This window comes from Convolutriloba macropyga, chromosome 2 (genome assembly GCF_964194025.1).
Source record: "Convolutriloba macropyga chromosome 2, txConMacr16.3, whole genome shotgun sequence".
NCBI classification, from domain to species: Eukaryota; Metazoa; Xenacoelomorpha; order Acoela; family Convolutidae; genus Convolutriloba; species Convolutriloba macropyga.
In genome coordinates, this window is record NC_134469.1 from 13,288,813 (window position 1) to 13,310,932 (window position 22,120).

At 36.0% G+C, this 22,120-nt stretch overlaps 2 protein-coding genes across 2 annotated transcripts in view; one reads left to right on the top strand and one right to left on the bottom strand.

The window, feature by feature from the left end:
• Positions 1 to 22,120, top strand: part of LOC142356726 (S-formylglutathione hydrolase-like) — a 341,513-nt gene that overhangs the window by 68,741 nt on the left and 250,652 nt on the right. The window lies entirely within an intron of this gene.
• Positions 1 to 22,120, bottom strand: part of LOC142335134 (uncharacterized) — an 89,592-nt gene that overhangs the window by 44,427 nt on the left and 23,045 nt on the right. The window contains exons 5-6 of the mRNA XM_075383498.1: positions 1,231 to 1,278; positions 434 to 505 (exon numbers count right to left, since the gene is read on the bottom strand). Coding sequence (XP_075239613.1) covers positions 434 to 505; positions 1,231 to 1,278 — 120 coding nt within the window. The remainder of the gene's footprint in view (positions 1 to 433; positions 506 to 1,230; positions 1,279 to 22,120) is intronic.

A 22,120-nucleotide genomic window follows, 5' to 3' on the forward strand; every position in this document is an offset into this window, starting at 1 on the left:
ACAACTTTTTTTTTGAGAAAAATTGTAAAACTTGAATCACTGTGGTTAAATTTACCTAGGTAAAAATCGAAAGGGGTCCTATCACCCAAATGCAGGAACTTTTGGAGGACAAAATTTGAAGGCAACGACTGAGTTTTAATAGTTTTTTTTTTAATTTTTAGCATAATTTTTCAAAGGGAACTATAATATCATTTCAAGATTTACAATTTTCGCTTCATTTTTTGAGGGGCGGGGGATTAGCTTGATGATATGTTTGTTTGGGTAATTTTGCCAAATTTTGCAACACAACATTGACCATTTCAAAATTGCACTATTTCGCATTATGTGCACATGAATTAAGCCCACGTTTAGCAACAATTGTTCAGACAAAATTACTCACGCATTATTTATCAGCTGAGATAAAAAAACAGAGATTTTTTTCAATCTTACTTACAATCGATTTTGCATTTGATGGTTGTCTCTTTTGCTCCTGAGATAATCCCTGGCTCCAGCCTCATCCCAAGATCTGAAGTCAAAGGTTGTCCCCTGTTATTAAACTCCGCCCAATTCTTGCAAACCCTTCTGAGAATTTTAAGAGGCAAATTAAGATAATTTGACCATTACTATGAAGAAAGCGTTAATTGGGCTTCTGGTGACTGTTCATCGTGTGCTGATTGCTTAATCAATAAAATTGCTGCGAGAGTTAAGTCTGAAAGTCAAAGTCACTGAGTGGTCAACATCCACTGATTGCAGATACTCATGTTAATACCAATCTTAATGGTTATTATTTTTTCTCAATTTCTCTTATATTTGAAAAAAATAATTCAAAATCTTTTGAGCTGCACAAAATTATGACCTGCGCAGTCAATTTTCAGATATATTTTCAAATATAATAAAAAATGCTAATTTGATAATGATAGAAAGTGAAGTTTTGAAAGAAATCATGAATTTTTGTCTCATCAACAGCGCATACTTAGAAAATAGTATGGCAAATGGCGCTAGGAGAAGTGCTCAGCGCCCTAATGCCCTCTAGAGGTTTACATGTTTTTACCGTTTTGGATGACAAAATGTCAAATGGCCAGACGACCATCAGTTCTTTACAATTGGTATGACTTTCGTTTGAGAGCAATTATAGAGTATCATATCATTGCACGGTTAACACATATAACAAAAGCTCATTCATTCAAATATACAGTAATAGTATTAATTTGTAATTATATTGAGTTGTCAACCTTTAAAAATTTATGTTACCTATGATATCCATTAATAAAGTCCATGTAATCTCCTTCAGATTCATCTCTGAAACAAAACAAAAACGAATTAAACACAAATATAAATATCCGGCAAAACAGGCTCAGACTAGACCTTTTACGATCCGAGTAAAAAAGGAGGAAAGGGTGAGCCACTGTAGATACTTTAAAAAAAGGTTGTTGTTTTTACAGAGTCAAGAAACAGGAGTCGGATCTGTTCAGTCCCCCCTAGTTTAGGGAGCATAAATCTTTTTTGACCCCCAGGCGCACGTTCTATTTTCTTACATAGTAACGTGCTACATAACAACTTATAATTTGTAAATGGGGCTCATGGAAGCAATGAAGAGGGGGAACAGAACAGATCGCAGAAGCCAAATGAGGGAAACAGCAACGCTGATCATTAGGAAAGATTAGCAACTACCCTTTATTGAACCTCGAGATACTTTTCTATGAATGCTATTTTGGAAGTCTCTTGCAAGAGTCTTACAAGATAACCGTTCATTAGCAAGTCTTTTGTAAGATAAGACGATTGTTATCTTCTAAGGAACGTACATCATGCGTCAAAAATACGATAAAAAATTCAGAGCAGGCCTGAAGAGGCCAATTGAATTTTATACTGTAACACATCATCAAGTTATATACACTAAGATAACTAAAATGCACAAACATGATCAATTGATTGGTTTGTGGGAAGAGTCATTGAAATCAGTAATAGTCATATTAGAAAACATGCTTATACTTTTTTGCTCAGTTAAATTTTCAAGTTTTTCTTTGCAAGTTTTTTTCGCCAATCATCTCCCCGGTCTCGGTGTGCATTTCGGTGCCTCCATTATTTTTACTGTTTGCTCAGTCTAGGTCTTGGTTATTTTTCTTTTTGATATTTTTCCTTTTCTCTCCATCTGACTATTTTTTTCCGTGGTGTCCTTGTTTTTTTGTCTTTTGCTTGATCTGATGTTTTGTGGATATTTTATACTGACTTTTTCTACTTTGTTGTGCTTTTTGTTTGTTTTAGCGATTGCTTTCAATAATCAGTGGTCAAGGGCTTTTTTGTATTTATGAGCGCTCTTTTCGAAGCTCAATTATGTTGTCTCTTTACTCATGAACAAAAGTTAATAAGATCATGGTCAATCTTATAAGCATGCCTCCCGTTGTTTCTGCAGCTTGAACGCGTATAGCATCTACCATTTTGGATGACGAAATGTTAAATGGCCAGACGAAAAAAAACTAACAGACGAAAAGTCGTTAGTACAAAAAACTGCATACAAATACAGACCATAAGGTCTTTACAATTGCTATAACTTTCGTTTGTGAGCAGTTAAAGAAAATCACATCTTTGCGTAGTTAACACTTATAATCACCGTACATCTAGGAATTGATTTGTAGACTTGTTAAATGAAAACTGTTCTAAAATAGATTTGAGAGGCAGAAAATTAATGTCGAATTTTGAATTGACTAAAAAATTCTTGAAGAAAAGACCTTTTTTCACTAAAATTTCAGATTCAAACTTTCTAATTGAAGTCGAGGAATGTCTTTTTCATGGGTTGATAATGCTGTTTTCTCGGGTCGAGAAATATCATTGGCAGATAAAATTAACTCAATTTATTGGTCTTTTTATGTGTGGAGCAAAAGTCTATTCATAAGTGTGTGTTTTACAATTCTGGTTTTCTTAAAGGTTTCCTGGTTTTCTGTTTTTGCTTCCCGAGCATCAACGCTCCTGAGCAGTCCAATTTATATCACAAATAAAAAAACTGCTTCAAAATTTACAAGTTTGCTTGAGTTCTGAAAATGAATCAGTGGTCGCAGCTGCAGCATACTGCCAAATTAAAAGATCGAATGAAACTAGGCAGACTAATAGTAATTGTTTCTTCTTTTTAGCCATGTCAAAAAGTTTGGCGTTTTTAGTCATTTTTTTTTCAATGTTCTGGCATTTAAAGTTTTTCGCGGCAAAAAAAGAACCATAAAAAAAGTTGAGCATCTCATCTCGGTCGAGTTATAATAGTCATTGGCCTTGGGTCGAGCTAAAGTCAAGAAGCAAAAATATGTTTGAAGCTTAAATCAGTAGCAAGAAATTGGGTCGAGCTTAAGGTGAGACAACGATAAAGTCAAGTTAAAGTTTTTTAATGGTAAATTTAGATCGAGCATGATCTTTTCATTCCCAGTTTTGGCTAGAGTAAGTCTTTTAATGAGTCGAAGCATAAGTCGGGTCAGAGTACATTTCTATGAAATGGGAATGGTTTCTACTAGGGCACTGTGTGAGCAAAACTTGGGTGATGTTGCAGTTGCTAATGAATGTAGGACTCGCCAGATGGCTCAGTTGATTTGTTTTGACAGAGTACTTTACGAGACTCGTTACTCTTGCTTTTTGATGGATCTGACCATCTCGGTGCCCTAGATAATAGTATGTTATTATCTAGGGCACCGAGATGGTGAGACCAATCAAGAAGCAAGAGTAACGATTCTCGTCAAGTACTCTGGCAACAATGATACCGACAAAAAAATTATAGGAAATTTCGTTGATTTTGGCTAGAAAAAAAAACGACGAGATCACAATTTCTTATGTTTAAAAACCAGAATTTCTCAACTAGGGTAGGTTTTCTGACTCTGGCGCATCTTCATTGAGTTAAGACACTGGAATAGCCAAGACTGCAAAAACCAGAAGCTCAATCATCTGAGAATTTCTCTTAGAAAACTCCAATCCCGGACGGATTCGGGGATCAATGGGTTTCCGTGAATGCCCTATTGGAACGCCCACTTGAAATGCTTTCCTGTTAGTCGACGTGATTTTTTGAGTGCTTCCATCAGCGGAAGTTCTAGATGGAGAAGTCATGTATCGTATAAGGTTCGAAAGCCGTGCAACCATGACGGACAGATTTGGATTCGAAAATATATTGGGAAGGAATCGGTCCTACAAACTGAACACCAGACCTGAAGACATCTCTTCGCATCAGATAACGAGATCTCAAAAGCTTCTCCAATCTGAATCACCAAACAAGCTATTTTGTTCACGAAAATCGACTCGTAGTCGATAAATTGTTCATCCAAACTCTTTAATGCCCTGGGGTTTAGCTGACAACTCGCGAATTGGTTCGCACTCAAAAAAAATCTATTCTGGTTGTTTTATTGGTGACCACAATCAGCAATGAAATTTAGAAAAAAAACAAACTGCTTTCTCAAAGATTTCTTGTGGACAAAAAGGAATGGTGAATAGAAGCAGCGCAAAAAGGAAGAAAAGCGGCTGAAGCACTAAAAAATGAATCAAAAATTAACAATAGCATCTTTTTGTAAGGTGCATTGTGTTGTGTCTTCTAAATATCTAGGAATGTTACTAGTGATTATTGCAGAAATCCATAACAATCAAATAGGGAAAAATGTGACAAAAACGTCTAATGAACGATTTCCTGGTTCCCTGGCGTCACCAAGGAAGTTAATCGATAATATAGTATCTCTAAAGCTTAACAATTTAAGGAGTGCAGTTTTTGAAATACGCCATAGTTCTGACCAGAAGCAGAAAATTGGAAAAAAATATTGGATAATGTTTGATCAAGTTGCGGATTAAGTATCAAATTGAATAGATTTAGCAGGAACGGGAACATGCTAACAAGAGGTTTCGACTACACCAAAAAAGAACAGTGGATTCCTGCTAAATTTTTGGTTTTGAAAACACGTATGGTGGAATGAATTAATTTAATTTCTAGCAAAAACCCCAAGAAGGGGTAATGGAATACACACAGTGTGATTGTGAAGGCTGCATTACTAACGAAGCTAAGCTGCATTCAGAGAGAGAGAGAGAGAGAGAGAGAGAGAGAGAGAGAAAATACATCACTAGCTGCATTCAGAGAGAAAAAGAGAGTGAGAGAGAAAGAGAGAGAGAGAGAGAGAGAGAGAGAGAGAGAGAGAGAGAGAGAGAGAGAGAGAGAGAGAGAGAGAGAGAGAGAGAGAGAGAGAGAGAGAGAGAGAGAGAGAGAGAGAGAGAGAGAGAGAGAGAGAGAGAGAGAGAGAGAGTTTATATCAACAATCAATAGCAGACAAAGAGAATCCAATTTACTGGTCGACCATTATGTGTGCAGCAAAAACCTATCAAGTCTCTGTTTTGTTATTCTGTTTGATTTTGGTTTCTGTTGCTTTCTGTTTTTTGCGTCCCAAGCATCAACGCACCTTAGTGGTTCAATTCATCTCAAAAACAAAAAAATGCCATAAAATTTACTTATTTTCTGGGTCGCAGTTGCAGTCAGTGGTCACAGCTGCAACATATTGCAGAATTAAATGATCGAATGAAACTAGGTAGACTAATTGTAATGGTTTTCTAGTCATTAGCAATGTTAAAAATATTAACTTTTTTGGTCACTTTTCTTCCAAAATTTTTGCATGTAAAAACTTCCGAGGCAAAAAAAGGACACATCAAAAGACATTTTCATCTCATTTTTCGTGTCAAAATAATGTCGAGCATCAAATTTTGGTCAATTTGCTCTTGAGCATTGGGATTGGGTCGAGCTGGACTCTGGCAGCAAAAATATGGTGCGAGGCATAAATCAGCAGCAAGAAATTGGGTCGAGCTAAAGCCGAGACAACGATAATGTCGAGTTAAATTCTTTTCATGGTCAATTTGAATAGACCACAGACATTTCGTTCCCATTTTCCGCTATAGTACGGTCTGTTCATAAGTCGAAACGTAAGCGGGGGCTGAGCATATTTCTTTGAAATGGGACTGGTTTCTACTAGGGCACTGTGTGAACACAACTTGGGTGAAATTGCAGTTGCTTATGAATGAAGGACTCGATAGATCGCTCAGTTGCTTTGTTTTGACAGATTAATTGAGGAGACTCGTTATTCTTGCTTCTTGATGGGTCTGAACATCTAGGTGACCTAGATAATAGTAGGTTTCGTGGCTCTGGTACATCTTCAAGGAGTTAAGACGCTGGATTAGCGGTGGCTGAGACAAGACAGCATAAACCAGAAGCTGAATAAACTGAGACTTTCTCTTAGACAACTCCAATCCGGGACGGATTTCCCTATTGGAACACCCAATTGAAATACTCTCTTGTTAGTCGTCGAGATCCTTTGGGTGCCTCCTTCAGCAGCAGTTCTAGATGGAGAAGCCATATATTGTATAAGGTTCAAAAGGCGTGCAACCATGACCGAAAAAATTGGCTTTGAAAATATACTGGGAAGGAATCGGTCCTACAAACTGAACACAAGACCTGAAAAAATCTCTTCGCACCAGATAAGGAGATCTCAAAACCGTCTCCAATCAGAATCACAAGACAAGCAATTTTGATCACGAAAATCGACTCCTAGTCGATAAATTGTTCATCCAAACGCTTTAATGTCCTGGGATTTAGCTGCCAACTCGCGAATTGGTTCGCACCCAAAAAAATATCTATTCTGATTGTTTTTGGTGACCACAATTAGCAATGAAATTTAGAAAAAAAACAAACTGCTTTCTCAAAAATTTCTTCAGGAAAAAAGGAATGGTGAATAGGAGCAGTGCAAAAAGGAAAAACGGCTGAAGCACTACAAAATGAATCAAAATTCAACAATAGCATCTTTTTGTAGGGTGCATTGTGTTGTGTCTTCTAAATATCTAGGAATGTTACTAGTGAATATTGCAAATATCCATAACAATCAAATAGGGAAAAATTTGACAGAAACGTCCAATGAACGATTACGTGGTTCCAAGGAAGTTACTCGATGAGATAGTATCTTTAAAGCTTACCAATTTAACGAATGCAGTTTTTGAAATACGCCATAGTTCTGACCAGAAGCAGAAAATTGGAAAAAAATATTGTATAATATTTGGTCAAGTTGCGGATTAAGTATCATATTGATTAGATTTAGCACGAACGGGAACATGCTAACTAGAGGTTTTGACTACACCAAAAAAGAACAGTGGATTCCTGCTAAATATTTGGTTTTGAAAACACGTACGGGGGATTCAATTAATCCGATTTCTAGCAAAAACTCGAAGAAGAGGTAAAATAATACACACATTATGATCAGGAAGGCTGCATTACTAACGAACCCTCAGAGAGAGAGAGAGAGAGAGAGAGAGAGAGAGAGAGAGAGAGAGAGAGAGAGAGAAAGAGAGAGAGAAATCGAGAGAGAGAGAGAGAGAGAGAGAGAGAGAGAGAGAGAGAGAGAGAGAGAGAAAGATAGAGATAGATAGATAGATAGATAGATAGAGAGAGAGAGAGAGAGAGAGAGAGAGAGAGAGAGAGAGAGAGAGAGAGAGATAGAGAACGACAGGTCTTCAGATAGGGAAACAAGATTATCTTGATGAGGGTTCTCATATAAACGTTTCACTGGTTGAAGTACAGTCACAGGAACATCAATTAGGAAATGTAGGCTAAGCTGGTAGATTTTGCAGACCCTCCATCTTGTTTAAATTTGGACACCAAAGATCTTAAATATTTGAAGTTTTAGACGTAAAATTAAGTAACGCAAAAACCAAGAATTGGCTCAATAATTTTGTACCAACAACCCCTAGTGTTAAATTACCTAGCCAATTTTTGACTCAAATATAAATAGCATATTTTTAGCAGGTGTATAATGAGACTGGGCTTGTTTACTTAGATATCGTATAACAAATGAACGAACTTTTTTAATCTCGACGGGTTTTGAACCTTCTCAGGACTTAAGACTGCAAATTGCATATCCTTTTCAGACTAAGATATGTTTCAATTACTATCTTTGTTAACTTGATGCTAAATAAGTTCGGATGGCAAAAAAAAATTTTATACTCCTGCACAAGACGATGATAAAATATTTTTGTGTTGCTTTTTTCAGCAGAATATCTTTCATCTAGTTAGACAATTTGAACCGTTCAAATTATGTTCGACGAAACTGTCTCCTCGGCAATAAAATTTTATTCAAAATTTTGTAGGTTTAATATCCACTTACAAGGACTTTGAATGTCCTGGAAACCTATGTAAGTGAAATTTCATTTTATTCATTCAATTTAGCAGTAACTATTATGCTTGTTGATCACTTACAGCTGCACAAAGTGACCACAATTAAAGTAATTTTCTAAAAAATCTTACGGAAGGAATTCTAAAAAACAAAAAAGTACCAGTCTGGCCAAGAATTTATTTTGAGCGCTGATTTTCTAGCTAGTTGATTGAAATGGTGCATCTTTTGTCAGTGAATGAAATATTTTGTGGTTCAAATTAGCGAGAGAGACCGAGAAATAGAGAGAGGGGGAGGGAGACTTTCTGAAACATAAACAAGATTTTCTTGTTGAGAGTTCCTTTCACTGTTTGAAGTGGTATCACAAGAACACGTTCAGGAAAAGTAGGCCAAAGTGATAGGTTTTGTTAACACAAACACTTGAACTTGTTTAAATTAGGACACCAAATATCATAATATGTGAAATTCTTTTGATTTTATTATAGTATACACAAAAACCAGGATTTGGCTCAGTAATTTTGTTCCAACAACTACTAGTGTTACCTTGGCCTGCTAATTTTCGACTAGTACATAATAAACACGTTCTATTACAAAAACATCACTTTTTGTCAGGTATATCACGAGACTGAGCTCGTTTACTTAGATATTGCATACCAAATTAACAAGTTTTTGTTAATCTTGATGGACTTCCAATTTGCTCAGGACTCAAAATTGCAAACTGCATATCTTTTTCTGACTAAGATTTGTTTTGATTACAATTTTTGTTATTTTGATGCTAAATATATTTGGGTCGCAATATAATTTTCTTCTACTCTTGCACGAGGCGATGATAAAATATTTTTTGTTGCTTTCTTCAGCAGAAAATCTTTCTGCTAGGTAGACAACTTTGAACTGTTCAAATTATGTTCGCCGTCACTGTCTCCTCGACATTAATTTTTTTTTCAAAATTTTATAGGTTTAATATTCTCTACAAGGACGATGAAAGTCCTGGAAACCTATGGCAGTGAAATCTCATTCGATTCATTCCATTTTGCAATATCAATTATGCTCGTTGGTCACTTACAGCCGCACAAAGTGACCGACCACAATTTACGTGTTTCCTAAAGAATCTTGCGGGAGGAAATCTAAAAGAAAAAAAATACCAAACTGGCCAAAAACTTATTTTAAGCGCTGATTTTCTAGCTATTTTATGGGAAATTGTTGCATCTTTTATCAGTGAATGAAATGTTTTGTGGTTCAATTTAGCGAAAGAGTGAGAGAGAGAGAAAGAGAGGGAGCCATTTTGAAGTATAAACAAGATTTTCTTGATGAGGGTTCTTTTCACTGTTGGAAGTGGAGTCATAAGAACACGATCAGGAAAGGTAGGCTAAGGTGATAAGTTTTTTAACACAAACACGTGAATTTGTTTAAATTTGGACACCAATGATCATAATCATGTCAATTACTTTGGATTTTAATATAGTAAACGCAAAACCAAGATTTGGCTCAGCAATTTTGTACCAACAGCCACTAGTGTTATTTTGGCCAGCTAATCTTCGACTAATATATATTAAACACGTTTGAAGGCAAAAACATCACTTTTTGTCAGGTATATTACGAGACTGAGCTCGTTTAATTAGATATTGTATAGCAAATTAACAAGTTTTTGTTAATCTTGACGGACTTTCAACTTGCTCAGGACACAAAATTGCAAACTGCATATCTTTTTCAGACTAAGATATGTTTCAATTACAATTTTTGTTAACTTGACACTAAATATATTCGAGTGGCAAAAAAAATTTTTTCTAATCTTTCACGAGACGTTGATGAAAAATTTTTTGTCGCTTTATTCAGCAAAAAATTTTTCATCTAGGTAGACAACTTTGAACTGTTCAAATTATGTTCGACGTCACTGTCTTCTCGACAATAAAATTTTTTTCTATATTTTATAGGTTTAATATCCGCTGGCAAGGACGTTGAATGTCCTGGCAACCTTTGTAAGTGGGTCTCATTCGATACATTCGAATTCGCAATAACTATTATGCTCGTTGATCACGAACAGCTGCACAAATTTGCCACAGTTTACGTTTTTTCTAAAAAATCTTGCTAGAGGAAATCTAAAAGAGAAAAAAACACCAGTCTGGTCAAAAATTTATTTTGACCGCTGATTTTCTAGCTATTTGATAGAAAAATTATGCATCTTTTTTCTGCGAATGAAATATATTGTGATTCAATTTAGCGAGAGAGAGAGAGAGAGAGAGAGAGAGAGAGAGAGAGAGAGAGAGAAGATAGGGAAAGAGAGGGAGCCGTTCTTGAAAATAATTAAGATTTTCTTGATGAGGTTTCTTTTCACTGTTCGAAGTGGAGTCAGAAGAACACGATCAGGAAAGGTAGGCTAAGGTGATAGGTTTTGTTAACACAAACACCCTAATTTGTTTAAATTTGGACACCAGAGATCATAAATATGTGAATTACTTTGGATTTTAATATAGTAAACACAAAAACCAAGATTTGGCTCAGTAATTTTGTTCCAACAACCACTAGTGTTGCATTGGCTTGCCAATCTCCGACTGATATATAATAAACCCGTTCTATTACAAAAACATCACTTTTTGTCAGGTATATCACGAGACTGAGCTCGTTTACATAGATTTCGTGTACCAAATTAACAAGTTTTTGTTAATATTGACGGACTTTCAACTTGTTTAGGACTCAAAAGTGCAAACTACATATCTTTTTCAGGTTAGGACATATTTCAATTACTTTTTTAGAATTTGCTGCTAAGTTTTTTCACTTGGTAATTATTTTTTTTCTACTCTTGCACGAGACGGTGTTATAAAATTTTTGCGTTGCATTATGCAGCAGAAAACCTTTCGTATAGGAACTGTTGAAACTTTGAACTGTTCTAATTATGTTCGGAGTCACTTCTTTCAAGGCACAAAAATTTTTTTAGTTTTAATATCCGCTGACTAGGACTTTGATTGTCCTGGAAACCTATGTTAGTAAATTGTAATTCGATTCATTTGTTTTCGCAATAAATATGGCGCTCGTTGATCACTGACAGCTGCACAGAGTGAACACAAAAAGCATGTTTTTCAAAAAGTAATGCGGGAAGAGATCTAAAAGGGAGAGAATGCCAGTTGGGCCCAGAATTTATTTCCAGCACTCATTTTCTAGGTAGTTGATAGAAATGCTGCATATTTTGTCAGTGTATTAAAAATATTATGTTTTATATTATAAACCGTTGTAATTTTGTTTGTGTGATTATCGTGCAAGGTAATGTGAGATGGAATAACCTTTCGTTCCAGATCTTGAAGACAATCACTATCTCGCAAGATTTTACAAGACGAACGACTATCTTGCTTGGAACATCCTCTTTCTTAAGCAGGAGTTTTTTGAGCAGACTTTACAAAGTTATGGTTGTATGTCTTTCAGGTGTGAGATTTAGTAAAAAATGCATTGCTTATCTGAACTCTAGTAAGAAAAATATTCCCTGGACCATTTGGTCTCAAATCATTAGCGTTTATTGAATAAGTCCAACAAAAACAGAACACCTCTTGAAATTTTGGAAGACTATGTATCACGCACCTATTTCGTCCCTCATAGTTACGCGATGATATTCCTTAAAATATCCATAATTAAGTGCTTTATATTAATTAATATTCAGTTAGTTTCAAGGCCATATATAGCCAGTATTTCCATCTAGGCCTGTAACCTCTAATTTGTTTATGTTTACGAAAAACAACCGCAGATTGACAGTTTTACTAGAAAAACACTTCAAGTGCCTAAAAGCCTCAATATTTACTTTTTTGAGTTTCTTGATGATAAATTCACATAATCAGTAAATAACTTCATGAGAGATTATGTACTTGGTGAAGTAATTATTCTGATAAAGTAGGTGCTAATACGGAATTGTATATGTACTGAACAAACACCAAGAGACGTACAAAAGCCGGAAATTGCCCAACTTTTAAATCAGTAAATATTTGCGAAGGACCAATACAACTCAAGGCACAATCTTGCGGAACCCACTATCACCAGAACACCGGAGAACCAGCCTGACAATCAGTTGCCTATCACCTTATAAAAACTTGATAAACTTGAGAAACTTCTTGTTAAAATTATTAAATAATTCTTGCTAAAATAATTAAAGATTGAACTGGAAATTCTCTTGAAAACCTCCAAGTTTGATAAATTAAGTTACAGATGAAATAGCGACTAACTTAACACAAAATTGCAAGGCAAACTAGTGGATATATCACGCATCTGAACCGCTCAATAAAAGGCTATTACTAGCTAATTTTATTCAAAATATATCTGCTAAAAATCGCACTGTGAAACACCAAAATAAGTCCTTGTAAAATGCCATTTATTTAAGTTAATTACTTCTAATATAAACCTCAATAACACCACGAGGAATAATATTAAAAATCAGTGCGTAACATGGTGACAGGAGTTATTAATTGTTTTCCAGTTTAACGGACCGATAATTCGATTAATTCCTTGATATTTTCGATATTTCCTTTCTTTATTCTGTTGTTTTCTTTCTTTTCTTCTTCTTCATTACCTTAAGAGCCTCCAATCATCCAGAACCACATCCAGCACTTCCTTTCCGAGCAAGATGATAACACAAAAAGCAGTAACAAAGGAAAGAATGGGTGGAAACTGTGTTTGTGTCTTTGTGGACTAAGTGTAACAATAATTCAAAAACGTTTGAGTGGACAATAACTGGAACAAACTCAACCACAGCCGCCACAACGGACAAAAACAACACAGGGTATTTGCAAGCGAGGATATTGTGAGTAAATGAATTTGTAAAATTAACTTTGGTGCTTTATTTATGTCAATTTATAAAGAACAAATTCTCCCCGCTATTAATAATTGCCGAGCTTCCCCCAATTTTGTTGAACATATTGAAGGGAATAACATCAATTATACCCATAACAGCAATAAAACACAAGCTCAGATAGTAAGCGCTTTTTCCTCTTCAGCTTATAAGTCCATCGTTATTTATGTACTAGATAAAGATGATAAACGTGTAGCAATTTATTGGACAGCAAAAAGTTTAAATCAGAAATCTCGCAAATTTGGCCTTATCCGTCACAAACTTCAATCTGATAGAGATATTAACCTTGATAACATCATCACTGATTATCAGATAACATCAGAATAATAAATTACTGAAACCATAACTTAATTATTAACTAAAAAAGAGGGCAAAACAAAAGTTTAAACAAAAATAAAAAACAATTATATTTTATTTCCCCACCCAGCTCCGGAGGTTAATGAATCAAACAGTGACTTCGGTCAATTATGCTGTTGCCTATTTGAGTGCAGCTTCCACAAGGCCTGTGCGGTCGTGGTCCCCACGAATTTTCCTAAACTAAGGGGCACTCTTTAGAGGTGAGACTTCGGCGGCCCATACGGCTTCAACGATATAAGTCTGACGATTCGACCGGAGCTTTAGGAATAGGTTTATAAGCAGCCCTTCTTTATTATTTTCTGAACGAATGGTTTCAGTAGTTTCTTTTCTGATATTCTTGTGCTATACATTTAACTGTTTTCTTCACTTAAATCCCCTTAATCTCTCCATTAAGTTAAGTTAAGTGTGCTATTTAATACTTTAGAACGAAAGTAAGACTGACTGAACGAAAAGTATATAATCTATTCGGGTAAAAAGCAAAATGGCACACGCGCAGATCAACATCACGCCTTTTTCCGGATCAGAAACGGACAATTTTAGCGAGTTTGAACAACTAATAACAGGTGCAATCGGAGTTGCAGCAATCGCAAACGCGCAACAAGCGAACTTTCTGCAATTACATTTAAAAGGAGACGCTTTACGATACTTCTTAACCCTACCAGAGGCTACCAGACTAGTCTTCGAAGACAGTATAACAGCTCTAAGAAACAGATTCACGCAGGATGACTTGAGAGAAATTAGAATCATAAAGTTAGAGAACCAAAAGTTTAATCCAAAAACAGACACTGTTAAAAATTTCTTAGTAAAGTTAAGAACTGAAGCCAAAAAAGCATATCCAGCACCTGAAATAGTGGTAGCGCCAGCAGGAGCAGGTGACCCAGAGGCTCGTAGATTCGAAAGAGAGACAGCAGCAAGAGATTCTGCCCTTCAGATGTCAGAAAATCGAAAAAATGAGCAAATAAAGCGCTTCTTTATTAAGTCCATGCCAAACTGGCTTAAACCTAAACTCTTAGAAAGGCCAGATACAGATACCATTGATCAGTTATGCACCTTAGCTAGCCAACAAATTGCAATAAGGGAGATGTGTAATAGAGAAGAGTATTTTGACGACGGATTTAATGAAATAACAGAAACAAATACTGATAAAATGTTAAAAGCAATAGCTACTATTTCAAATAATCAGAAAGAACTTGAGCAGAAACTTGAGCAGAGAACAGCACCTAAAAATGAGCCATCAGAACAAGGCCCAGTTAATATTTTTACACCACATTATCCACAGCAAGTTTATAAACAAAGTTATAGACAAAATTTCCGCCCCCAATACCAAAATTATCGACCAAATTACCCTCAACATCAGTCTAATTACCGTCCAGTTCAGCAAAACTATCGGCCTCAGCAACAGTATGCCCCTCGTGCTAATAATTACCGAGAGTTTAGACCACAATTTAACGCCCCTAGACCGTTTCATTATAACGAACAGCCACAAACTCGTAATTATTGGACCGAACCTTCAGACAGTCCCCCATTTGTTCATCCAGCTTATGTTAATAGACCAGTTTACCGGTTCCCAACAAAAAATACCCCTCAAAACCTTCTTAGACAGGGTATAGTTTACGATAGTCCAGCACAAGACCGATATGGAATGCAAAAAGCAAAAGAATTTAGTCGTGCTGGTGCACTCCAAAGCAGAAATATGAGAGGTATGAATTTCCCATTTAATCAACAAAAAAACTAATAAAGCCACCCAACTTTAAAAAACAAAATAAAATTTATAAAAACTCAGTTAACTATTATAACGAAAGCACGTCTAGTCCTAGTTTAGATAAAGTAATAGAGCCAGTTTATATTAAAAGTAACAAAAAGCGTAGAAAACGCAAAAGTAATAATAATAAAAGTAAAGTTAATAATTCTGTGCAACTCCCAACACAAGTACCTCAATCCTCACCAAAGCCAACACCACATGTTCAGCAATTATTCAGCATTGTCCCACTTTTAGGCAGAACATTGTCCTATGTTAAAGTTAAATTTAATGGAGAATTAGAAAGACGCGCACTAATCGATACAGGAGCATTTGCCAACGTGATAAGTCGTGAGTTCTACAAGGAGCTAATTAATACAAATATCAATTCAATAACAGAAATAGAAAAGCCTGATCTAGATAAAGTTAAAATGGCAAACGGAAACATAGTTAAAATTGATAAAGCAATTAAAATCACATTTAAATTGGGCACACAAACATTCACAGAAGATTTCCTTGTTTTAATTGTAACAACTCCTGTAATATTAGGCAACCAATTCTTCGTTAAACACAAAGTTAGCATCTGCCCAGGACAAAGCTACATTAAATTCCCTGATCAAACTCTGCAAATAAATGAAATAAAGCCAGAAAAGCAACCCAGAAGAGTTGTAAAACGTAAAAAATTTGGAGTTTATACACAGAAAAAGCAAGTCTTACAGCCAAATCAACAAGCAGTATTAGAATGCAAGCTTTATGATAAACTAGAATCATTCACTGACCTCTGTGGTGTAATAATTCCAAACGAAATATTTGAAAAAGACAGTGAAGTAATATTAACATCCTCTTTAAGTAAAGTTGCTGAAAATAACATTCTGTACATCTATGTCCTGAACATTACCGATCACCCAATTACCATAAATAAAGGCGAAGAAATAGCCAAATTTTCATTCTTAACATCAGACCAAGCTGAAAAGTTGTTAGAAGTAGATCCTCAATTAATTAATGTGGCAAAAATTAGCGAAAATTATTTAACAGAAATAAATCAACTAATTCAAGTTACAGACACCCCGAAAAAAAAATCTCAGCCAGCGAAACCGACCCCGGAATATGAAAAACTATGGTTCCCAACGCCTGAAACATGCCCAGATCCGACAAATTTGTCGCCCTTGCAGAGAGATATCTATGAGCAAATGCTAAAACTGCAAGAAATGGAGAAATTAGATCCAAAGGGTAATAATCAGGATAAAATAACCTTTTTGAGCAAGTTTCCGTGGGAAAGATCAGCCCTCAATGATGAGCAAAAAGCAGTAGTAGGTGAACTACTAGTCGAATTCAGTGATATTTTTGCGAAACACAGATTTGACGTTGGATATAATACAGATCTAAAAATAAAGTTAACTCCAGAAAGAAGCATACCAATTTATGAACAAGGCCCTCCAACACCTGTGCACTTGAGAAATGAATTACAAGTAGAATTAGCATTAATGCATTATTACGGACTGGTAACAACTTTGTCTCAATCAAGATATAGTAGTCCACTTTTCGCTCAAAGAAAGAACTCAGGAAGACTCAGACTATTAATTGACTTGAGAAAAGTAAACCACTTGTTGAAAAATGACTACGTGAATACCAATTTTCCGATTTCCAACATGAGTGACGCAATAAATTACTTTGCCGGGAAAAAACTGTTTACCAAACTCGACTGTTCTCAAGCATATCACTGTGTGCAAATGGCAGACGATGTATCAGTGCAACTGCTAGCATTTAACTTTGCTTCGAGAACTTATGCATATAAATGTCTTGCACAAGGATTGAATAAGTCAGTAACTGGATTTAGCTCCTTCATTAGACATTATTTGGACCCCTGTTTAGCATCAGGAAACTGTACCCAGTTTATGAATGATATTGGAAATGCAGTAACAAATTTTGAACAATTGGTACCCACTTTAAGAGAAATTTTTACGTGTATACGTCAATCTGGATTAAAATTGTCACCCAAAAAGTGTGAAATAGCAACTGACACAATGAAATTCCTTGGAAATAACATCAGTGCAGAAGGAATATCACCAGAAAAATCAAAAATAACGAAATTTCTTGATAAATTTAAAATGCCGAAAACAACAAAACAAGTAAAACGATTAATCGGCTTCACGCAATTCTTCCGAAATTACATTCCTAATCTAGGTGAAAAACTTATGTCCTTTTACAAGCTCCTGAAGAAGGATGCAGTAATTGAAACCACAGAAGAACATGTAAAAGCATTAGAAGTAATAAAGAAGGATCTAATGGAAGCAACGAATGTAACATTGCGATTGCCAAAACCAGGCCTACAGTATGTAATTCTTTGAGATGCTAGTTACCACGGTGCAGGTTTTGTACTAATGGTGGAAGACTGCGTAAACGAAACAGGAAAGAAAGAAAAGAAAACATACGCTCCCGTATCGTTTGGATCGCATTTGTTTAATGCTACGCAATTAAAATTCTCAATTTACTACAAAGAGTTCTTAGCATTGTACTACGCGCTGGACTACTTCTCGCACTACATTTGGGGATCAAGTAAACAAGTAATTATACTAACTGACAACAAAAGCCTTACACAATTCTTTCAGTCAAAAGTAATACCGCCATCTCTTTGGAATTGTTTAGACAGAATACTTGCATTTAATATAGTAATTGCTCACATTCCTGGACGCGCTAATTACGCTGCAGATTTCCTTTCTCGAATGGAGAACGACAAAACAGCAACAATGTCTTTGAAATTAACAGATAGAATTCCAGTCAGAGAAATCGAAATTGATACTGAAGCACAAAACCCTGATATAGAAATGAATGCCTTATTTGACGAACACCAAACACTTGGAAACCAAGTTACTGATGAAACCCTTCAACAATTAAAAACACTGGGATTATACGAAGAGTACAAAAAGAAGCACCTCAATAACGAACTAAACGAAATTCAAGGTCTATTAAAACTAAAAAGAAAATAAGAAATAAATTCAATTGAGTATCCAAATCCATTAGATGAATTCCCAGATATTACAGACAACTTAATTAGCCTTAACTTAGCAGATGAGAAGCAAAAAGATACAGACATTAGAACAGTAATAAACTGGATTAAACAAAATAATCAACAACCTGACTTAAAGTATGCTACAACAAATTTAAAAAAGTATCACAAGCACTTAAACAGATTAATTCTTGAAGGGAATGTCTTATACCGGAATTTTTTTGATGATACTGGAAAAGTGCTTCATAAACAATTCTGTGTACCTAAGCATTTCTTGAAAGAGACTATATATAGGCTCCATAATTCACAAACAGCGGGTCACTTAGGCATCAAAGCAACAATTCAGGAATTTAGAAAGCGATTTTATTATCCAGGCTTCACTGAACATTTCATTAGCTTCATCAAAAACTGCCTCACTTGTCTTCAATTGAACAGAGTACCGAAAAGCCACATCACACCGAAACTGCAACCTGTCAGTTCACTACAATCATATCCAGGAGATATGCTCCAAATTGATTTAGTAGGCCCCCTAAAGTCATCGCAGTATAAGTATGTTTTGAGTGCAATAGATGTCTTCACAAAGTACCTATTCGCAATTCCATTAACAAATGGATATGCTGACACAGTAGCCCGAGAACTAGTAAAGGTGTTCTTCCAACACAGCTACATTCCTCAAACAATACTTAGTGACTTAGGAACCAACTTTACTTCTGAATTAATGTCAGAATTAGCAAGTTTATTAGAAGTAAAGCTAAAACATGCCTCACTAAAGCACCCTCAGACTATCGGAGCAGTAGAACGATCTCACGGACCACTGAAACGAATTCTGAAACTTAATACAGAAGAACAATGGAAAGACTGGCATAAATATGTTCCTCTTGCAACCTTTATCCATAATACTTCATATCATTCAGCAACAAATTGTTGTCCTTCAACTCTATTCCATGGCAGAGAACCCATAAAACCCCTTGACATACGGTTCTCCAGAAAAATAATGGATGCAGTAGCAGTAAATTCCGATTTTGTAAATGAACTGCAAGATGCCATGATGCAAAAGTTTGGAGAAAACAAAGAAAAATTAACAACTGCATACTTGAAGTACAAAAAGTATTATGATCAAAAAGCATCAGCAAAACCGATTCTGGAAAAATCATTTTGTTTACTTTTAAACCCTAAGCTATTAGAGCAATCAACAGTAATAGCTTCCCAAGTTCAGAAATGGCTACCGCTATGTAAAGTGGAAAAAGTCCTTACTGATTCTAATTACATCATTCGAAAAGTAAATACGAACTACACCCAATGTGTTCATCGAATCAGATTGAAACCAATCCAACCAAGTGAAACTCCTGAAGACCTCGAAGTCATCAACCCGGTAAACTTTCAACCAGATCCATCTAGAAGACAACACATGGAGCCAGAGCTTTTTGATAAACACATTCCAGAACTGATAAATGAACAAGAAAAGGAAACAAAACAAGCAACAAAAGAGAAACAAGATACAGACAGAGTGACCATAAATGTTCCCCTAGGTGGACCATTAGCAGGACCAGCAGTAGCAGCACCTCCAGCAGCCCCACCAGCCCCACCAAGGGTAGTAGCACCAGCAGTTAGACCACGAACTGCCCCAGTCCATCTTCCAGTATTTGATTCCTCAAGTTCAGACGAAGCAATCCCAAATTTATTTGATGAAAATAGCAGTTCAGATGAAAATTTAGCTGACCTAAACCTGGACGCAGAACAAATTGCCCGAATACCAGTTAATCCGTTAATTGCTGACGAAATTAGACAGCAAGAACCAGAAGTTCGTGTTCCTCTTGTATCATCCTCATCAGACGATGAAATGTTTCTACCATCTCAACAGCCACAACCGTCAATAGTACCATTCGATATTGAATCGCCTCCAGAAACACACGAAGAACAATTTGCTTTAGTTGATAGAAAAATAAGAGCCAGACCTTATAACCCAAAACGAAAACCAGAGAAAAGTTCATTCAAATCAAGAGACTACCAATAGCGGAAAAATGTACGCGGATTTAAACGTGATAGAGAAATAATGTTGCATTAAGAAGATAGAACAAACCCTTACCTAACCAACCGAGTTAGAAGACCAGGCAGTCCTAGACCAAAAAATGCACGTGCCAGACTGGAACAAGAAGAAAAGCGCGAAGCAATAAAAGCATCAGCACAAGCAGCACAACAGTCAACTACCCCAAGTAGAGAGACAAAATTAGATCAAGTAAGAGCTAGCATAGCAAAATATTCAGGGAAACAGCCCAGCAGTTCCACAAAACAAACCAGTAACCAGATCTCAAACAAAAAAATCTTCACCAGGCTCATCTAATCAAAATTTAAACCATTTTAGTCAAGAAATAAATGCAACATATCTAAGTTCTCCAACAGATATCTTATATTCACCACACTCTTTTGCACACTGTATGTCAGCAGATCTTGCAATGGCAAAGGGATTAGCCCGAGAAGTCAAAAGCTGGTACCCAGCAGCCCCAAGTGCAATTAGACTTAGATATCCACCTGATATTGGCTCAGTTTTAATCTACTTCGACCCCATTTCCGAACGTTATATCTTCAGCTTAGTTACAAAATTCAGATACTATCACAAACCAACTTACGAATCTGTATTAGCAAGTCTCTATGAGCTGAGAGAAATTGTAATATATGCAGGAATTTCACACTTAAGTCTTCCAAAACTCGCCAGTGGCTATGATAAATTAGATTTTAACATCATTTTTGAGCTTATATGTCAAGTCTTCGACCCTCTACCCATAACCATCTATATCCATTAAAATGTAGAGACCCAGTACAGTCCAGCAGTACCCTTCATCCGCCCCAAAAGCCCAACAAGCCTGAGCAACTTAGCCCTAAAACCCAAAAATTGCCAAAAAACCGAAAATTTTTGACCTCAAAATCCAGTTATTTTAATATATCTCCGAAACTATTTGTCCGAACCTGGATTAACCTATTGTTCTGAAAAGCCCTTATCCAGCAAAAGCGATTCCAGCTATTATTGACCCCATTCGACCCGTTCTAAGTACCAAAAACTTAGCCTAAAATTGACCCTTCCGAAAATCCTAGGTTCACTTCAGAAAAATAGTCATAAAATTGTGAAAAACGCCCTGATCACCCCAAACTTTTGCGCTGCAGCATTTTTTAAGCCCAGAAACCGACATGCAAATTTTGATGCGATTTGGAGAACTTTAAAAATCGAGTGACGCTGGAGCCCTCAATTTTTGACACTTTTCGAATCCGCTCGAATTCAATGATAACTCCCACAAAAAACACCCAATTGACCCATTTTATAGCCCTAGACCATCCTACTGCTCACGCTTGACATCCCAGTACCCAAAAATCCCGTCAAAAATTAATAAAAGTTGAGTTATGACAAAAATACCGAACCTTACCAAAGTGTGCTAAAATTGATTAAAATGTAGTGTAAATTATACCCCAAAAATATGCCAAAAACTGTCCCAAATGCTTCCAGCAGCTACTCCCAGCTGCCACCCACATGGTACAACCTCAAACAACCGTTAAAACCCAATATTTCCAAGTATATGTTGAAGAATGACAAAAAAACGAAAATTGCGCTTCTACTTCAATCCTCCGCTTCAAAAATTTTGTCATTTTATTCTCCACCTGACCCGAAAAAAGCCACCTATACCCCCTACAACTCTAGTGCGACCCCCCACTAGCTTTGTAGTACCATAAAAACCAGTCCCAGCTCATCCCAGTATCAACCATGAAGACTTAAACCCAAATAAGCTCTCAAAACGCCACAATTTTGTCAGGAAAAATCCAGTTATTTCCCACTAGAGTCAAAAATATTAACTTCTGACAAACATTAACTATACCATCAGCACCCCCACATCTATATCTCTCAGAATATGCACTCCCAGCCCCCTAGTGCCAATACAAGCTGAGAAAAGACTGCAAAAGTAATGAAAATAACAAAAAATCGAGTGTAATTTCAAGAAAAAGTGATCAAAAATGCATCTTAAAACTCGAATATGCCCAATTTTATTGTTAATTCAGTTAGCCCTACTCATTAG